The following is a 21,698-nucleotide window of genomic DNA, read 5'->3' as shown; positions in this document are numbered from 1 at the left end:
GTTATTGGAGACTTCAAAATGATGGCATTCCTGATGGGTAACCAAGGAGGCTTTACCAAGTTTCCCTGTTATCTATGCTTTTGGGACAGTAGGGACACCGCAGCACACTTCAACAGGAAGCACTGGCCACAATGGACCGAGTTCTCTGTGGGGAGGCACAATGTTAAGTGTGAACCACTAGTGGACCTCCAGAAGGTGTTGTTCCCACCATTGCACATAAAATTGGGTCTTATGAAACAATTTGTCACAGTTTTTGATATGGAGTCTGCAGCCTTCAAGTACCTTTGAGACTTCTTCCCTAAGCTGTCTTAGGTAAAGGTCCAAGCTGGTGTCTTTGTTGGACCACAAATAAAGAAGATCCTGGAATGCACATAATTCCCCAAGAAGCTCAGTAGGAAGGGAAAAAAAGCTTGGGACAGCTTTGTCACAGCGGTTCGGGGCTTCTTGAGCAATGACAAGGTCAAAAATTACGTGAAGAACTATGGCAAAATGAGCTGCAGGATGTTCCTGAAAGTTCATATCCTTGACACTCATCTTGATAAATTCAAGGAGAACGTGCTTCCACCAAGATTTACTGAACTTTGAATGCCACTACCAAGAAGCGTATAACAAAAGTATGATGGGAGACTATATTTGGGGGCTGATACATGAAAGTGATTTACATTACAGTTGCAAATCTCAAACAGATACTTACTTCTAAACATTTTTGTTCATTTTTGCATAACTTTAGTATAAATATGTGTAAATATTGATTCATATGTTGTTTTATTCAAATCTTATCTAAATGAAAATGTGCAAATTTCCCCATTTGCTACAGAAAAAAAAGGTTAATTTCTAAATTTCATTATCCAGGTCACAAAAGGGAATAATGGCCATTTTCTTGCTTTTACAACATAAGCAATTAAGAAATAGCATATACTATCCAGGAACAAAATTTGTGTTACATAGTGTTATGAGGCTTACAAAGATATATGTATATGTAATAAAAATAAAAAATACATTTACACTTTTTATATTTTGACTAGCATCTCTCAGCTGATACTGACTTGTAGCTGATAAAATGTTTTCCTTTCAGTTTTATGAATTAGGGATGTGTGTTTTTTACATTTTGTATATAAACAATGATCACTTTATAAATATGCATAAGTTTCTACTATAGTCACTGATTATGTACTTTTAAAATATTACATTGTTTGATTTAGTACAAAAAACATAGTTTAATTGTTGTATGTAGATGCACATGTTGTTTAATTTTCTGTTTTCGAGCATTCAGAGAAGAAAATTATATTGTGAAAATTATTATCAATAATCGTAGAGAAAAAAAACTGAAATACCTTTTGGGCACACACGTCTCCATGGTGACTGAAGGTACTTTAAGAAACTCTAGGTATTTTCAGAATGTTGGTATTTCATATACCCATTATGTTTGTCTTATATCAATTTAATTAATTCAAAATATCTTTAGAAACTATGCCAGTGAGCTTTGTAAAGAACAGCAGTTATAGAAACACTTGGAATAGGTTTCTTTTATATTGTACAAAATTGTAAGCCATATATTGTCTGAAATGATAGATGTTTTAAGTTTTTTTAATATATCTTTTTTATTTGTGACTGTTTAAAGACTTAATAATTTAAAATATTTTTAGAGTTGTGCCAATGAGCACCTATGAAGAACAGCAACTACTTAGAAAAGTGGAGAAAGTTTCTTCTGTATTGAACAACAATCCAAAAGCCAAGCGCTTAAGGAGAAAACTTATTGTGAGACAGGTAGGCATGGTACATGTTTCGTACTTTTGTGTATTTTATACTTTGTAATTTTAAGTATTTTATCTTAAGAGTTAAAATTAAAAAATGACAATCTACAGCAAAATGTACTTGTAGAGTTTTTTTTTATCAGTTAGAGAGTATTAAAGGTTGCAAAATTGTGACAATCTTTCTTCTTTAATGATATAGGTGTACTAGCATGTAATCAGTTTACATATATAAAAACAAGAACAAACCTTTCAGTTACATGCTCAGTTACCATTTCTAACCACTAGAGCTCATCTTGGCATTAGCAATATAACCTAGTAAATGCTGTTAAAGAATAGTTATGTTATAAGTTGCTCACAGTTACAGTAATTTCAGATTCTAAAATAAATATATCCTTCTTTCAACTCATGAGACAAATTTCTTAACTTTTCATGATTTCTCCATCAAATATGTTTGTCTGTATTTCATCAAGATACTTTTGTTACATATTGTAATGTGTTAACCAACCTCAGTGATTCAAGTTTATTAAACAGCAGTAACAAATTTTCGGCAACTTATATTTTTACTTCAGACTTGGTTTATTTGGCTGAATTTATAACCCCAAGCTGACCAACAGGTTTCCATAATTTAAATACAGATTTATTACTTTTGTTTAGCTTCCTTTCCTCTAGTCTTACACTACTAAATTAGGAACAGCTAGTGCAGATAGCCCTCATGTAGCTCTGCACAAAAATCAAAACAAACCAGCTTAAACAGCTTAAGGCTTGTAACAGTATATACTTAAGCCTTTTGCTAGAGATAGATCAAAGTGCACATGTTATGACATCTTGGAGAAGTACATTCAAAATGTAATTAGACTGCTTTATTTGCATTGTCTGTAAACAAAATTGGCATCAAAAATAGTTAATAAATCATAATTTCTTAAGGTAGAATTAAAAATAATCCTCAATCTCCCCCAGTATGAAAATTGTGGCATTTGCTATCCATACATTTTCTAATTTGTTTACCCTGTTTACAAGAAGTATTAAATTTAACATAAATCATTCATTGCAAGATATATACTAGTCAGGTGAAACATAATTTTTTTGCCTTCAAAATTATTTGTTTATGTAACCATAGACTAAAAAAATCAGACCCATGTGCCATGCCAACTTGTCACATCCTCTCTACAACACAAACTGTCAGTAATTCTCTGTGATGTTTTATACTGCATTGGTCATAACCTGTAGAAAGCTAAAGTTTTAATCTATAAAATAAAACATTATATTATATTGTTTTCTGTACAAGTAATTGTCTATTTTCTGGTAAATTTTCAAATTTCTTCCCATGGGAATCACATTTAGTAGCTAAGCTGAAGTTCAAAACTTTGTTCTCTGTTTATCAATAAAAGTGTTAATATCCACATCAACCATTCTGAGATACAAAAGTAGGGTTAAATTTCATCAACAGACAACAGCAAAAAGAAAGAAACATAGATAAGTACTATAATTCTTGTTTTTGATTTGTATTCTTTATATATTAGTGTTATAAAAATAATTAAAATTTAAAAATTAAAAACTGATTGTTAGGTTAGATAAGATAAAAATCATTTTCATAATTCATGCTCACAATAAACTCACATGTGGCATGTGTATTATATATTTTTATCTATAACATAAGCTACATATTTGTTGAATGATTTACAACTTGTATAGTTGGATCATTAGTTGCAGGTCAAAGGGCCATAAAACAATTAAATTCAAGTAGAAGCAGGTGTATAACGTTATGAACTTTAAGCAGTTTAGACTAAATAATTGTAGTTGCCTGTTACAATTTGCAGAAAGAAGAAACATTAATATAAGATTATTTGATATTTTTTATGATGGTTGTAGTTAAATTAACCAAATGTGTATAGAATTAGGGTAGAGAAAATAGCAGATAGAATATAAGTTTTCTGAAAAAAAAAGTTTAATATTTATTTAAGCTCACAATTAAGCTTAGAGATTGCATAAATGAAATATCAGAATTTTTAGATGAAGTAAAGTATTTTTAAATTTAATATGAAAATAACTTAGCATTCAGAGCAATCAGCACTTTAACTTCATGTATTCATAGAGAAGCTTTTGGTAAAAATACTTCATTAAGAATTTAGATTTTTTTGTCACAAAAGTCTTGTGATATTTACTGAAACCTTTTGTGAAATTTTATGAAGCTACATAAAACATAAAACATTATAGTATGGAAAGTCTAAACATCAATTTGGGGTCATGAATTCAGTCAAATTGACTGAGCCTATAATGAGAGTTTCATCATGAATTGCTCTTTTACTTGTGTCTAACTAGTGATCAAGCCATAAAAGTAGTAAATCACTCATCAAACTTGCAGCTCATGTCACACTTTCAAATCGTTTAATGCATGAGCTGCTCCATAGCATACCATGTGAATAATTTTTACTATTATTTTTGCATTACAGTATTTAATCAGTGGTGGGGTTCAAAAATTTTAACAACCAGTTCTATCTCACTTTACACACCCCCATTGTTTCCAATGAAAAATAATAACAAAAATATCTTACTGAAATAATTTATTTAGCATGCTTTAAATATTTCCAAATTGCCACTTGATTATCATGAACATCTTTATTCCTTCCATGTTTGACCCTGTTGTCATCAGCTGTGTTGTTTTTTTTAGCCACATTTAAACTAAAGAACTAGGATCTCATGAATCCAATAGGAGGCCAATCAAATTAATTGTCATCAGATGTGCCACATTTTCAATTGTAAGGCAGCTTCTTATATCTGAATATATGATATTCATTATTGAAAACCTTCTTTTTGCCTCTGCAGAACTAAGAGCAACAGTATTTGTAATATTTTTAGCCTTTCTTACAGTTCTTGGAATCTCATGATTATGGCGATTTTGTAGTACATTTTTACATATAGTCACAGAAATCATTAATACTGATTTTGTGATGAAAGAGCTTGCTGAATTCATACAATTTTTCTTCAGTCGCTTTCCAAAGGACAACAACTTCATCAGTATTTCAAGAATCTGGCTCAAGTATGTTTACCAGTTCATGAATTCTGCCATTTTTTGTGGATTATTTGTTGATTTTAAGTGATCACAATTCATCAATTTGGCTTTCTTATTTTTTTTACTGGTTTCAGTAGTTTTTGACGAAGAAGGCCTACATATCTTTGGTTTTCAACAAACTTAAAATTCCTTAAGGTGTCAGAAGCAATGATTTCATCAGTTTTCTTTTCAAAGGTTCCCCCTACTTAATTTGAGCATTTCAAATGCCTTAATGGCTCCTTTTTATTAGCTTTTCAGTTCTAGCTGAATTTAAATTTCTGGCGTGAAGGGAATTAGAAAGGAAGAATTTGTTGCAAAGACGGCTAGCAATCCCTGAATATTTTTCCTCAGTAAAAAGATATTTGTATAATGCTGGATAAGCACACCATACAGCAAGTGTTGATCTTAGGCTGCAAGCAGCCCATCATGGTCTCAAAACTACCAATCTTCAGAATTTCTAGTCCAATTTCTTCCAAAATGTTGAAAAGTTCCATTTGGTATTTGTTTGACTGGTGAAAAATCGTGTAGATTTTATCTATGAACACTTTGAAGTGATTTACTTGTTTTATATCAGTAATAGAATCATCTAAAACCAGTTGCATGTGGTGATTTAAGAAATGCCAAATTATGATGTCAGGAAAATCATTTTAAAGTTTAGTGCTCATCCCTGACTCGTGGCCAAGCATTACATTTGCACCATCTGAGCAGAATGCAACCAAGTTATTTTTCAAATATCCACTATCAAATCCTGCATCATGCAAACGTTTTAATAGAGATGTATATATAGTTTCAGCATCCTCTCCTTTCAACTCAAACAAATCAAGAAAAATTATTGGTTACAGATCACAATCTTTAACCTTTACAAAAATTATGATCACTGGTTTACTAGATATGGTTGAAGCTTCATCAGTGATGACACAGAGTTTTAAATTGTGTTAGTAAATATTTCATTTTTAAGTTCTTTTGCAATGTGATCTAATATTTTAACATTAGTTTTCTGAGAATGGAGTCCCACTCCCATGTCTAACCCATTTTTTATTTCTAGCTTAATCTCATCTTCAGCATCAGAAAATGGCCTACTTCATTTCACTACACTGGAGATTGTATTAAAAACTTTACATGTAGAGCTGATATATTTTTGGTTTGTTTTATCTAGGCGTTTGATAATTGCATGATCTGCACAATCTTTCAAGTGCATTACACATATATTGTGTGCCTTTGATGAAAAATGTTCATTCATTTTTTTCTGAGAGATGCTTGCTGAACAGTTTTATTCCTTCCTGATGCTTCAACACTGTAGCTTCTCCATTCCATCAATATGTGAATTCCCTTCATGTTTATGGATTCACATTTGGTGCAGTTATCTCAACCAAGTTTCTTGTTGTGAACAACCAAACCATCATGTTTTTTCTTGAACTCCTCGGCCTTCTTCATACTCCAATAATCTGAAAGAGCAGTTGCTGAATCTTCATCATCTCTAGTTTGCACAGTATTAGAAGCAGAAGTTTCATTGCTTCTTAAAGTTGCTGAAGTTAGATGGTCAATTGGATTTTGCTTTGAAGTTTCAGTTCTTGGAGTATTTCTTACAAACTCCAGTATATCATGTTGCCGCTTCCTTTTGGGGGCTAAATGAAGCCTGAAATACCAAAATTCCTTCATTCAAAAATAAGTGTATTAATATAACTTCTTATTAAACTTCTACCACAAGGGCTAAAAATAGAATTATTTTCTAATTATTTTTATAAACTTTCATATGAAAACTATTTTGGTAATCATCTTTTAATATTTTTTTTGCAGCATATAAACAAAGAAAATTAAATTAACATTTAACTGTTTATGCAAATATTGTTTTTAGATGACTCTGTTCCACCTACATAAGGAATTTTATATGATAAGTGTATATCAACAAGCATAAATATAGTGAAATATAATTTTACAAAGCCATACAATTATAACACAAATGTAGTACTATGGTGTTATGGTTCATGTTTATATCTGTTATTGGAATAGTTTTTCTACATGAGTACTAGCCTACTAAGCTTAGTATCCAACTTTCATACAGTGTCAGTATGAGAATACAAACATTTTTGGTAATATGCATACTAAAAGAACTCGTCTGTGTCTGAATAAATTAAGTGTTTGACTGGCACAATTTGGCTTTAAAAAGGTGAGGGACAGAAATATTAACCAACAAGTACTGAAAACACCAATCCAGGCTAAATCTCCAATCCATGAACATTTAGTTTTGCTGTAGAATAGTAAAACATACAAAATAACATTAAGCCTCACAGTTTAATATTAATAGCTTAGAAGTCTACATAGACTACATCTTTTTCCAAACTCACCTTTTTTTCTCTGTCTGTTCCAAGTATGATAGGTGACTGATACTAAATGTTCACACAGGAAAAAATAGGCCTACATTAGTCTGTGACAGTGCTCTTCTTTCTTTGTCTAAGGTGGCTAATCTATCCCTTGTAGAAGCCCATGCAAATTCGGCCTCAAACATTATCATATTAATTTACAGTTGTGATACTGTGTGTGACTATACGTACCAAGAATCCTCATAGTGACAGTTGATTACGTAACATGAATTTCCACAGTGACAGTCAATACATTGTACATCTGTCATCAGAGGGCTAAGAGCTGGTAATAACCAGTTTGGCAAACTCGTGAAAGTTTAAAAACAGGTTCTTACAAACTGGTGCAAATGGGTTAAATCCCACCACTGTATCAAATATAATCTAATAAGTTTTTGATTTATACACTTTGGTTGCTTTTGTAATAATAAATAAAGAATATATACAGAAAAACAAGAAAATATATCACTCGTCTATGAGTTCTTGTTTGTTTGCTGTTGGTTGCTGGTGAAACTTAAGTCTGCTTTTTTATACTAATAGTACCACTATACTAAGTAATTTTTATTTACATAAATAATGCACCTAAGAATACAAATCAGTAACATGTACAAAGCAAATAATATAACATAACCATCATAACTTTTTTTGCTTTCTGACTTTTGCTGTATAAGAACCTTTAAATCTTCTTCCCTTAAGCTTGTTGATCTGTGACAGAAAATTTTCAACTGAAGACAAAATAGACAATTTTTTGCACTGAAAACAGTGTAATATAATATGTGATTTAATAGCATAAAACTTTGGCTTTCTATTGGTTATAAGTAATGTAATATAAAATGTCAACTTAAGAAAGAGAGAATGTGAGAGGTGGGCTTTGGAAATGGGTCTTATTATCTAGAGTTTGTGACTCTGTAAACAAATAACATTGAAAGCTAAAAAAATTTATGACTGGTAAATAAATTATAGAAGAGTGAAGACCTAGAGAAGAAATATCACAATTGTCATATTAGGAGAAACTGAGGATTTGATAATATTTTCTTATGAAATTGGAAACTTAGAACTTATGTTAAATTTTGATTCACTAATTATATTTTGATACTAAATTTATTTTCATACAAAGATAATATAGTTTAATTAAATTTCAAATGTCACTGTAAAAGGTCATGACATGCACATTTTGACTTCTCTGCATTGAGAGGGTTATAAGAAAACTTACCAAATCTTAACACATAAATTTCAAAATTATAGGTTAATGGTTTAAAAGTGTTGTACATAAAAGGTTTTAAGAAGTGACAGCAATATGTAATGAATACAAAACCACATATACACAGTAATCTGTTATAATAAAGATAATTTTCTCTTTTTATGTATAATACTAATGTCTTATGACAAGTGTAATAAGTTATAATCATGCTTTGCCAGCTTAGAAAAGGTAGTTACACCATAATTGATGTTATTGCAACATAACATAAAATAGTATTTATTCATTTGAAATTAAGCATAAAGCTACACAATGGACTGTCTGTGCTCTGACCACTACAGGTATTGAAACCCAGTTTATAGCATTGTAAGTTGGTAGTCGTGTCACTGTATTGCGTGTAAATAGTGTTCTAACCATTACTGAGTTTATTATGTTTCAGCTCGCCTGATGAGCTCTGGATTGAGTAGAATGCATCATCAGCAATGGATATAATGAACATACTGTGGTTGGAATACTGTTATTATATACTCCTCTAATTCTCAGATGTTAGAAAATATAATAATGTTTTATGACAAGTATAATTAATTAAAATATTTTATTTGTTATGTCCAAGTTAATTACAGCATAGAAATAATTTAATTTCGAGAAAATAATGTGGTCAGTACTTTAAAGCTTTGTACATATTTTATTGCAGTTCATTTAACCTTGATTCGTATTTAACTCTTGAAAACATAGTTTTAATTGAGATTTTACTCCTCATTTAGTTAAAACGTGAGAGACATCTTCCAGTATTTGACCTAGATAAAATGGTTAAGCACTTTGTAGGAGTCTTCACTGATTTGAACATTGTAAGTTAACATGCCTCATGGTTTATGTAAATAGTTTGAACCACTACCGTGTTTGAGTCCTATATAAATTACAAATTTTTGAGTGATTGCTACTTTGATGTGATTGGATTTTTTCAGACTGATATGAAATGTTTATCCTCAGTTTAAAAACGTCTTCCTTAATATTTGGATTGTAAGTAAGTTCTAGATAGTAATGTTAAAGAGCAATTTCCTTTTTGTGTGTGTTTTTATTTTAAAATGTTAAATTTTAAAATTTATTTCAAAATGTTATTCATGCTGTCTTCATCAGATCTTCACCAGACTTCATAGGCATGATAGAGATTCTTTATATATTTATGTTACGTAGGAATACTGTGCACATTTTATGTTCTTATTTCAATATAAATTTCTTCAAAATTCTAAGCCTATGCAATTTTTGTATAACACATAGTTAAGAAAGCTGTTAAGCCCTTGTTCATTATCATTCATTCTGTTGAGGTCACACCTGTTTTGTCCATTGAGAGGATGGCTGTAACGCTGTTGACAATCAGTGTCCTGCAATAAAATAACTAGGTTACTACCTCTTCTTTGTTAAATAAGAGTGACCAATCGTGTGATTAATACTAGTCACAATGGTTAAATCTGACATTTCCTGTTAAACAAGAAACAGTAGATTTAAACATTTTGGATTAAAGTCTAGTAGAATAAACATTAATATTCCTGTTCTTAAATAAGTTGGTTGACAGGAAGCCATCTTGAGAGAAGAAAGCCAGTTAGTCAATTTATGAATTTAGTGAAAAGTGACCATCCAGCTTCTAGAAAACAAGTATACATACAGACTGTATTTTTTGTGTGGTTTAATTAAAATTTTATCCAGTTTATTTACTTTGTTTAAATTCAGTTTAATTAAATTCAATATTACTTCATAATTTATCCTAATGATTCTCCTGTTATAAAGTGGATATGTCGATTGATTTTTGAGGAAATATTTTTAACGTGAAAGTATCACATAGAGTTAGTCCATGTCTAACAAAGATTTAGTGACACAACATTTTACTTTTTCTTTTCTTTTTTAAATGTAACAGACATGTTTGTTGATGTGAAAGTGGCTTATAAGAAAGTGTAAATCAGTATGAAGTTCAGAACCTGACAAAATATAGAAAAATCTGCTGACTGGCCACTTTATGAAGACTCTCCTATGCATGTACATAGAACACTACATTTATTTACATATGTAAAATAGATTGACCATGTGATGTGTCAGGTGATAAATTGAGTCTTGTAACTGAAAAGATGTAGTTATGTTAAGCTTAGTTTACAAAGTATTGGATAAGAAAAAGATTCTTTGATTTTTGAAGGGCCTTTGGTGATAATGGATCTCATCGTTATCAGAGATCATTTCTTTTATTGGCTATTTAACATCAGCAATGGCAGTTAAAAGTGAATACTACTACTATAAGGAAAAATTATTACTGTAAATTGCTAGTGATAGAATACAGAAAAAAGTGAGTAGTATGGAGTTATATAATGAAACTACCTTGATTAACAGATTTCTATAAAGGATTAGAATTCAGTTATCTCTTATTTCCCCATGCAAAAGACATGAAAGAGTTCTTTGGCTTTTAGAATGTAAACTATAAACAGTGAGTCACTTGAAGTGTGTGTTTGGTCTGATGAGTTACAGTTAACTTTTTTCAATAAGGAAGGCAGAGTAAAAATATCTAAAGAACCACAAAAATTTTCAGAAAATGTGTTATCAAAAGCTATTAAAGGTTGAATCTGTGCAATAGTGTGAAAAACATTGTTATACAAGGATTGTCCATTTTTCCCTAGGGGACAAAAAGCTTCCTAAAAGCATGATGCAACAGTTGTTTATTCCTATGTTATCCATAATCATTTCAAAGAACATATCCAGTGATAATTAGTGTGCAAAATTAAGAACTTTGTTTTAAAACTAAATATAATGCAGTGGTTCTTAACCTTGTTGGAGGTACTGAACCTTGGAAGTTTCATACTTGCATTCACTGAACCCCTCATAATTGGAAAAATAAAATATGATGTTTTCAAATTCAAAACATAAGTAGATATTTTATTAGTGCACAAAATGAACCATGCATCAATTGCACACAATATCACTGTGTTCAAAGAACAAAACCAACAAAACACGAATTTCACACAGAAACAAAAACATAACTCAATGAATATTTACTGCAAATCAATGTGGCTTTTGCTGTTACCTTTCAGAAACAAGTTAAAAAATGTGCTGCTTCACCTTGGCAAGTGCCACTCTCATATCATTTTTGCAACAAAATCTGTCCTTTTTTTTCATTTTTATGTTTATTGTCCTCGAAAAGGATTACTCACAAAGAGACGTTGTAACAAACGGTATGAGTATCTCAAGGGCTTTCTTAGCAATAAGAGGGTACGCTACAATTTGGTGACACTAAAACGCTGAGAGCATTGTTGTTCTGAAAAGTTGCTGTTTAACCTGGCTCTGCTGAAGTTCAATGATTTCATTGAGGTATTCATCATTGACATCTGCTGTCACAACACTAAACGTGAACGGCTGTCTCACCCATGCTGGATATGACTCTCTGGTGGGGAAGTATCTGTCGAGAGACTTTGCGAGCTCATCTAAGTGCATGGCAATTGCTTGCTTCAGTTCCCTGGGTACAGAAATGTCTCAGATTTCAGACACATCTTCGATTTTACTTGCACAGTTGTCCAGCAAGGGAAAGTTTGCGAAGTTATCATTCTCTGTTGGTCGTTTCCATAACAGTGGCTTTTTTTGAAAAGCCTTCAGGCTTTCTTCCGCTTTGATGATGTTGACTCCACTGCCCTGCATCTGTTGATTGAGATGATTGAGAGCATTGAAGATATTGGCCATGTACGCCAAAATGAGAATGAACTCAGATTTTTCAAAGCAATCTGCATGACAATGTTGGTGCTTTCCACACGCATGGCAAAACACGATTCAGCACCTTTCCCTGGGATAACCACCAAATGTTAGAATGGTACAGAAGTACTTCAAATTCAGAGCCCATTTCATTACACAGCTCTTTGAAGATGCGGTGCTTCAGGGCACTATTTTGCACAAAGTTCACACATTCCACTACAATTTTTAATACTTCTGCCAGTTTTGAAGGCAAGCTTTTTGTTGCCAATGTATGCCTGTGCAGAACACATTGCGTTACAATGATGTGTGGTACATCGGCTTTCACCAGCACACCAAAACCAGAATTTTGTCCCAGCATGACTGGAGCTCCGTGCGAACAAACTGCAGATACCATATCCCACGAAGAATGTTGTCTCTGAAGAAGTCATTGACAAGTTTCTTCATGTCGGCCCGCCTTAGTTGTGGTTGTAAGAGGCTTACAAAATAAAAAATCTTTTTTTATCTTGTCGTTCTTCACATAGCGCACGAATACAACAAACTGACTTAGTTTGAAATGTCGGTGGTCTCGTCGAGTTCAAGGCTGAATTTTGCTGGGCTTGAAATCAGATCTGCAACTACTTGAGCCAAGATATCATTGCTCATGTCATCTATTCTGCTGCTGATGGTGTCATTTGGAAGAGGAATTTGGGATAACTTATTTTCAGCAGCTTTTCCCAGCATGATATTTGCCATCTTCAATGCAGCTGGTTTTATGAGTGCTTCACCAATGGTGTGTGGTTTGCCCTGCTTTGTGATCAAGTTCGCAACTTCATACAATGCTGTAAGGATCGGTTTGTCAATGGGTACAAAGATGAGAACAGGCAAAGTAGCCTTTTCATTGAACCTGGCTCTCTTTACCTTGAATTCAGCAAGCATTGTGTTCTTGTATTTCCCATTTTCATGCAGCTTTATGGAGCGCTCTCTTAGTTTTACCATTGCTAGACTAGAATTGCTCAACTTGGCATAGCAAATTGTGTTGAGGACACTGAGTCCCATTATTTTCAATTATACACGTGAATCCATATTGTACATATTCATCTGACCACTTTCTGTTTTTGCTCGACATAGTTAGTATGAAGGGATTAAAAGATTAGGAAAAGAATCACAAATGACGCACGATTACTGCAGTCACAAGTCGACTGCTAAGCGCATGAAATTCCCTGCAGCATAGATATTAGGGCCAAGTGATGTGACATGATCAGCCGCAGCCAATGATGACCAAGTGGAGCATGACGTCACGAATCATACGAGTGGGGTGAATGGAATGGATATACACATGGTGAGTGTGTCTTGACCTTTGCCGAACCCAGGTTAAGGACCACTGATATAATGACATTCATATATATACAATCATAAAGTTTTTTAAAAGTATGAACAATAAAGTAAATAGAAATTACTTGTTTCTTGTTCTTGAATCAAACAGAAATATATGAACTTCCTTGTTTTTGATGTTTGATTACTCACCTACAACTTAGTATGAAGTTAGTTTGTGATATAAGTGTTGTAATAACCAAGGAGAATAAAAAGGCTTTTAAATCAAAACAAACATGTTAAAGTATATGATATAGGTCCAAACATTGTTTTATTTGAAGTAAAACCTGTTTTGTGAAATCAGATTTTGCATGATTAGCTGATGAGAACAAATCAATGGTCAATAAAAAGTGTGCCAACAACTTTTCATGAGACATTAGTTAAAATAAAAGAGTATTTTTTTCATTTCAGTTTGATGGTTTTTATGAAAGAAGTTATTAAAAGTAAAAGCAGAGAGCTGTTACGTTGCAAGTACAATTTTGCAGACTGCATTTTCATATGATACATTCATTTATTGAATTTCAGAAAAAGGATGATGTTCCATCGCACCTTCTTGGTCCCCAGTCAGAACTTCATGTTTTAGATCGATATCAGGTTAAACTCACTTTTGTGAATAAATACATGTTTCTGTTTGTTTGTGAATGAAAGATTATTTGTGTGTGTAATATATATTATTATATACTATATACCTTTCAAACACTTTTTTTTAGTAATTTTTTTACACTCATTAGAAAATATTTGCTGTAAAATTGAAAGTAAAATATGAATTAAAAACAACAAATTTTTATTTACTTGTTCTCTTTCAATTATCATTAACTGTGCTTTAAGTCTTATTTTTTATACTAATTTTCACATCTATCATGTGGAAAAGTTGTATAATGTACACACACATGCTTGATGTTTTTTTTCATACTGTAATGTCACGATACAGGATCAACTACTTAATTAAGCTCTATTTCTTTCTTGAGAAAAAGTATAATTTTTATTTCATTACAGAGGAAAAATTATACAGTGCATGGTCGAAGTGAACATCACACTTCATTTATTACACGCTTAATGGGTCTGGAAGATACTCATCTTGATAGCATTATTAGTCCATATACTTCAAGGTGAGGGTTTTACAATATCTTGTTATTGTATGCTTTCCTAAATGGTTCTAGTTTCTCCCTCAGTGGGTAGTATAGAATGTATTTTTGTTGTTTTTTTAGAGTTAAGGTGGTATTAGCACTTACATGCTATATAATAAAGTGTTTGCTTTTAGATTTATTCCAATTGGTCTTTTTCAGTGAATTGTAACTAGCTTCTTCAAAGGATGATGAAGTCAAAATGTCTTTCCATAATTTCCAAAAATTCGTAGTTCTGTGCAGATCTTCACTTCAGTACCAAGTTTAAGCTAAACCAATGTTGCATAATGTCTATTGAAACTTAATCATGAAACTTTTATGTTTATGTGGACAGTGAAATTGCTATGGTTTCATTTTCTTATGAAGGTAGCTCTTAAGTTTAAGATGTAGTTAGAAGCTTGTGAACTTTCATATCTTTGTTTCTTACTCTGTTAACAGTGCTAGTTTTGAAGCTATAGCTTTCACTTTATGGATGAATAGTTTAATCTAGGTTCTAGTTTTGTTGTCCTTAATGATTTTCATTGTGAGTTATTCTGCTTTCATGAAGAACATTGAAAAGTTCCCTTCCTTAAAATTGTCTGTGCAATGGTTGTACATTATTCAACATCTTATTAAACGAATATTATTCATTGGAAAGAACTTGTGACATATTCTTCTAGTAATATCTATCTGTGGGAGCATTGCAGTATCAAATTCACCATGAACCAAATATGTAGGTGGTAAACGTGGTGTCACGGCTCATATCTTTGGTTACATGGTTCCGTTTTAACACTTAGAAACCACTCATAACATACATATTGCAATTGGTGTTTTTGTACAGTTTACTCTCATTTGTGTACTCTTTTATTAACTTGTCAGTTTTTGTAACATTATTTATTGTTGCAAGGCTTATTTATGTTTTCTATAGAATTGTAAACACATCTGAACTTTTTATACATTAAACGTAGAATAAAGTAATATAGGTTTTCTGTATTTGAAAACTAGACTTCACTTGTAATTTTTTATTATTATTTTTCCTTTAATAACTCCCTGAGAGTTTAGGTGGTTGCTGTGTTGCATGTTTATTTTATATTTTAATTTTATCAGTAACATTGATTTATTAAGCAAACTGTTATATATATACATGCACACAGATACAAACCGATGTACTCAAAAACAATTGGAAAATATGTTATTAAAAACCAGTTGCAGTATTTTAAAATTCCAACATCTTAATTTTTTTTAGGATAGAAGTTTTTTCTGACAGTTTAACTAATACAATATTTCAAGCATTAAAACATTTATTATAGTTACCAGGAATGAACTCTCTTAACAGTATCTTAAAGAATTATTAAAATATAATACTGCTTTTCACACTGTTAGTCTAGTGATTGTTAATTTTTGTCTTTGACATATCAAAGTGTAATGCACACAATTAAACATTGGTATATTGAGATTTCAGGGACTTTAGGAATTTAATTTAGATGTCAAAGAATCAAGATAGTTAGTCTAAGACTTACTGAAGAAAAGTTGATCTTTCAAAAGCTCTCAAGTTACAGGGTTTTGTATTTCTATGTGTCAATTTGAACCATGCTACATGTAGTATATTAGATACAATAAGTATTGTAGAAAATAGGTAGGACTAATTTACAGCTTTGACATAATATTTGTATTCTAAATATCCAATTTCAACACATTGATGTTTGAGTATATTTATAGATTCATACCAACAAACTTAAAAACATAAATGCATCCATAAATGTATGAATTATAAAAAAACGTATATTAGTATTAGCACAAAAGGAAATAGAGTATGATAAAACAGCATTTTTTTTACCTTCAATGACTTTTGTCATTTTGAAGTTTGAAAATTCTAAATTTTAAGGTATTTCATGGATTAAGATTCGTATGAGATATTAAAATAAGGTGGCAGCAGGAAAGTAGTTCATATTAGTAAGCTTATCCAATGGTTCATTTGTGAACTTTTAAGTAAAAGTAATAGTATTAGTATTATAGGTGCAAAACAAATGAGATGTTTCATATTTTTTGCTTATAAAAATTTTGAAATTAAAAAAAAATCAATAAAATTGAAAGCAACTTTTGCTCTGTTGGATTAAACAAAAATATTTTCATATTTCAAAGGAAACTCATAAAATGATTTAAATTTCATACATAAAAATACTTAATTGTATGAATTTTGTTTTCACTTTTTTCATCTTTACATTCATTCACATATGTCAGAATTCTGAAACCATTCATTTTTCGAGATTATGAATCCACTCCTTTGAAATTACAACTAATGGAAGAAATAAAAGCTTTTCCTCACAGGTAGGTTTAAAAAATTAGCATTGTTTTCTGAAAAGTACAAATGTGAAATTATTCATAGAACAACTGAATATTCACTGTTAAGATAATTATGTTTTATGCAGTGCTTGCATCTTCATTATTGTACCTGTCACTATTGCAGAAATACCTTGAGTTTATCAGTTTATAATAGAGAGTTTTTAAGCATTTAAGTTCATCATTAGCTATTTCATACCATTCTTGAAAAGAGTTTATTACAGTATTCCTGAAAAGAAAATGTACTCAAAATTTTTAACTGCTTTTCAAGAAATGATCACTTTTAGAAAAGTAGTTAAGAATTTTCTGATGAATGTATCATCCTTTTAAAGCAATTAAACCTTTTTTGTCATATTTTAAATTATTTTAATTATTGTTTAGCAGTTAATTTTAGTAAAACTGAAAAAAAGATGGGTAGTACTGAGCAACATAGTATAAGATGTGTGCCATATTTCTACATATGTGTATTATCTTACAGCGTATTTGTGATACATTTTGTCTCACTTAAAGACTAACTTTTAAAAAACTGAAATAAAGTGATTATTATTGTTCTTTTCTTTCCTCATCAAGGTATTGTATTAATATTATTGGGTTGAGGAATAATTTGTGAGCGTTTTTTCAAGTTAAAAAAATGTATTCATAAATGAAACGCTTTCGCAAAATATTTCATGTCATTTGGTAGATAATTTGTTGCTCTAATAGATGGTGTGTTTGATTTTCATATGTCTTTAATATTTGCTTTCATTTTCAGCTCATTAAATGGAATGTCAAGTGGACAAAATCGAGCATTTTCGACACCATCTGCTTTTCGCATTTAATTTCTTGCAATTTCGTTTAAAACAATGCATACTATATACCTAGGTATTACATGAAATAAAGTATCATAATAAATGTTTGGGTGTAATGTGTTCATGCATTGAAGTATTGTATAGTCTTGCATGTAATGCTTGAATGAAATTATTTAAAAACGCTCACGAATTATTCCTCAACCTAATAAAATAACATTGCTGAAGACATAATTATATAAGAAATATAATAATAATCTATACAGTGTTTGTAAAAGTGTTTAAATGTAGTAAGTGCTGTTATATTTTATTATTTGGTGGTTCTTTTGAAAAAAGCTTCAAAAATGTTTTGCCTAAAATGTATGGTATCTAATCAGAACTGTAGGACGTGTTTTACCATTATAAATAGTTGTACCCAGTGAGCATATGGCTGATGAAATAAATTATTATTGGTCACATCAGTAAATATCAATTTTAAATGTAACACTTCCTGCAAATTGACACATCTTAAATAAAACGTTGATGGTTATTATAAACAGTGATTTGTAATTGAATGAAGTATTCACAAAGCAACATAACTTGTCAAAAAATGTTATTTTTGAAATTCTTGATACAGTCAGTAAACTTCGCATACTGTTCTGTTTTGTTTACTTTTTTATCACTTGTTTGAAATATTATTTCTTAAGAAAAAGTAATTTCCTGGACAGGTGGTTAATTCATTTTTTTTAGTATTTATTTAAATATTTAATTTATTCATCTCATCATCAGTCATTGAGTTAATTGTTTAATTTATCAAATAAATCAGTATTCACTTCAACCTATCAATTCACTCTTTCATTAAATCATATATATCTTCATTTGCTTAACTTATTCAGCATTTATCTTATGCACCATTCTCATTTCCATTATTTATTTTTATGGTGTATAAATGAATTAGATTTTTTTATAACTCCTCCATCAGAAGATTATGTACTTTAAATTTGCTCATCTGTCCACTAATTTAATATCTTATTCCATCTTTACCCACTTACCATTCAGTTATATATATCCTGTAAACCATGGTGGTCTGGGCCCCCTTTTGGGGGTACTAGCGTAGGTTTATCAGGGAACTATATTAGTGACTTAATAGATTGTGAGAAGTGCATCAAATTGCACTACATATTGTACTTACCTATTATGAGTGAAGAATGCATAGCTTTCAAAGAAGAAATAAAACTCTTGCTAAAATAATTTTGGGTTTATTTGAACACTTTTGCTATGGTGTCTTTTTTTTTTTTTTCTGTGCATGTTATGAAGTTTTAGTGTGTTATATTCAAAATTTAATTTAAGTATCTTGTTATCATGAACCATAATAATGGTTCATAATAAGGATCATTTAAGAAATGTGTGAAAAAGCCTATAGAGTATTCAGGCAAAACCACCCTCTAAAGATCAAGCAGATTATTAAGACAATGGCCAAAAGTTTTATCTTTCACAGAGGTTCTATTCCAAATGCTGAAACATGTAGGTTACATCCAAGGTTACATTTTTACACACATTCAAAAACTGCTTATTTGTTCTTTTATTATTATTATTATTAATTAATAATATTATTAATAGCAAAAAATGGGCAAGAGTATTACAATCATACCTAGGCAGTATTACCAAATGAATCGTTGCACATTGTGTACAGTACTTTGAAAGTTATTTATATATTTTTCATAAGCTAAAAAAAGTCATAATTCTAGTGTAAATGATGTTGTAATTACACATTAAAGTTACTTTTCACAAATATCTGATGTTCCTTTAAGATGCTCAAGTTCAGGATGAAACATAAATTAACAGCCAATAATAGATGAACATTAGATAACTATCCTGTAGATAGCTCCTCACTAGAGCAGCAATATTTCTGTGGACTTATAACTCTAGAAACCAGATTTTGATACCTGTGGTGAGGAAAGCACAGCTAGTTCTTTGTATAGCTTTGTACTTAACTATAAACAAACATTAAACACATAGAAACTCAATTCTTTATACACTATACAATCGGTGTCTTTAGGAAGCCAACCTCATATACTTGAAGTGAAGGAGTAAAAATAGAAAGTCAATAATACATAAAATTTAATTTTGTTGTACACATTCATCAGATAATTACTTTAAAAGACACAAAGGTGATTGCTGATCTAAAGTGTAGAAGTATAGCCCACACTGCCTGAGTATGAATTTTATAGATAATGCAGATTGTGTAGCTGTCACCAAAGCTGATTATAAGAGTGGCAAAAATTGTGCAAGCAGGAGTTGGCAATTCTAAGCAAAAGTGATGAAAAAATTTTGTAGTTCTACACTTTATTTAGAAAATATTTAATGTCTGGTAAAGTATGCAACAGAAACGGCACATTAGAGTTTAGGGTCATAGTAGTGGAAAGGGTTGTTGAAGTTTGACAGCCAAATTTTTAACAGAAATGGGGGGGAGAAGATACATTGAAAGAACCAACTCATAATCGTTAATTAACATGCTCTCAGTTTTGTAGAATGTCATTCTAAGAATACATCTGGTAAGCAGCACCAAAAACATGACCAACCTTATGATGGCTGGTGGAGAGGAGAACAAGGAAGTTGGAAATATAAAAACTATAAGAAATATTAAAAATGCTTATTTGTATACATATGCTATTATATTTTGATACATCGTATATTTGCATTCAGTATATATGTAAACATATATACAAGTTTAAAGATTCATATGGCTACATGTATATATAGAACTTTACAACTTAAAAATCTATAACACCTGCATGCATATATGTACATGAACAATATGTTTGCCAAGTAATTTAGAACTTTATGGTGGGAATATTAGTTAGGGATGGTTCAAAGGGCAGTGAAACATTAGAATTTAAGTATAATCACATGTAGATGTATACTGTTGTACATTTAGCAGCTGTTTAGATGAAACAAATCTAGCTTTGTTTTATGAGTTGAAGCCCTTATAGAAAGAAAAAATAGTAATTTACAGTTATTTCTAATTTTTATTTGGTGGTTATGATTCTGTTAGTTTAACTTACTTCATATAGAGTTTGGGTAGAATAAATAACACATAAAATATAGATTTACTGGAAGAAAAAATTCAAATTTATTTAGAAAGTTTTAGATATTAAGCAAATTAAATCTAAGATTTTTCAGATGGAGGAAAGTATTTTTTGTCTAAACAGAAAGATCACTTTGCACTCGGAGCAGTCGATACTTTCACTCTTTATATTCACAGAGAAATAATTAGTAAATGTATTTTGTTAAAAATTCTAATTTTTGTCTAAAAATGACTCTTAATGATTACTAAAAGCTTGAGAAATTTTTTTAAAGATACATAAAACATATTAAAAGTTATGGTATGGAAACTGTGAAAGTCCGTTTGGAATCATGTACTTCAGTGATTCAACCAAATTTTGCAGCAAGCGAGTTAAAAGACAGCCTTTAACTTTTAATTTAAAATATGATTGATCAATATTAACTTTTCTTAGAGTACATTTTTTATCACTACCTTCTCTTTATCAATGTGTAGAAAGTTAAAAAGTCAAAGCTACTTGAAAGTGATGAGCCAAAAATGTACTTTTTGTCCCATTTTTGGATTTTTGAGTTATCTTTCTAAAATAACACTGTGTAACACAAATTTTGTTCCTGAGTAGTATGTGTTATTTCTTAATTGCTTATGTTGTAAAAGTACAGAAAATGGTCATTATTCCCTTCAAATTATGTTTTTGTGACCTGGATAATGAAATTTAGAAATTAACCTATTTTTTATGCAAAAACAGTCACATTTGAACATTTTTATTCACACAAGGTCTGAATAAAACAAACATATGAATCAAATTTACAAGTATTTATACTAAAGTTATACAAAAATGAAGAAAAATGTTTAGAAGTGAGTAGTTTTTCAAGATAGCTGCTTTCTCTCTTGCAGAGTGGGTACAGGGAACGTAAGGCAGTGTGGCATTGGGGCGATGAATGATGGAAGGTCCTGATACATGATAGCAGATGCATTCTTGCCAGTCCACCATGCAGA

At 30.8% G+C, this 21,698-nt stretch overlaps 1 protein-coding gene across 10 annotated transcripts in view; it reads left to right on the top strand.

Moving 5' to 3' along the window:
* The window catches only part of Atac2 (Ada2a-containing complex component 2), a 94,639-nt gene that overhangs the window by 52,902 nt on the left and 20,039 nt on the right, over nt 1-21,698 (top strand). For 5 of the 10 annotated variants that reach the window (XR_013013421.1, XM_076452928.1, XM_076452939.1 and 2 more), the window contains exons 11-15: nt 1,647-1,767; nt 9,123-9,206; nt 13,957-14,025; nt 14,428-14,540; nt 16,776-16,862. Coding sequence is in view for 9 of the 10 variants with exons in the window: in XM_076452928.1 (XP_076309043.1) it covers nt 1,647-1,767; nt 9,123-9,206; nt 13,957-14,025; nt 14,428-14,540; nt 16,776-16,862 (474 nt within the window). In the remaining variant the exon portion in view is untranslated. Of the gene's footprint in view, nt 1-1,646; nt 1,768-9,122; nt 9,207-13,956; nt 14,026-14,427; nt 14,541-16,775; nt 16,863-17,625; nt 18,082-21,698 lie in introns of those variants that run through there. The other 5 variants (XM_076452957.1, XM_076452949.1, XM_076452990.1 and 2 more) reach the window with 4 other exon arrangements.

Source organism: Tachypleus tridentatus, chromosome 1 (genome assembly GCF_004210375.1).
Source record: "Tachypleus tridentatus isolate NWPU-2018 chromosome 1, ASM421037v1, whole genome shotgun sequence".
NCBI lineage: Eukaryota > Metazoa > Arthropoda > Merostomata > Xiphosura > Limulidae > Tachypleus > Tachypleus tridentatus.
Note: the sequence above shows the minus strand (reverse complement) of the source record. Positions and strands in the feature narration are given on the sequence as shown.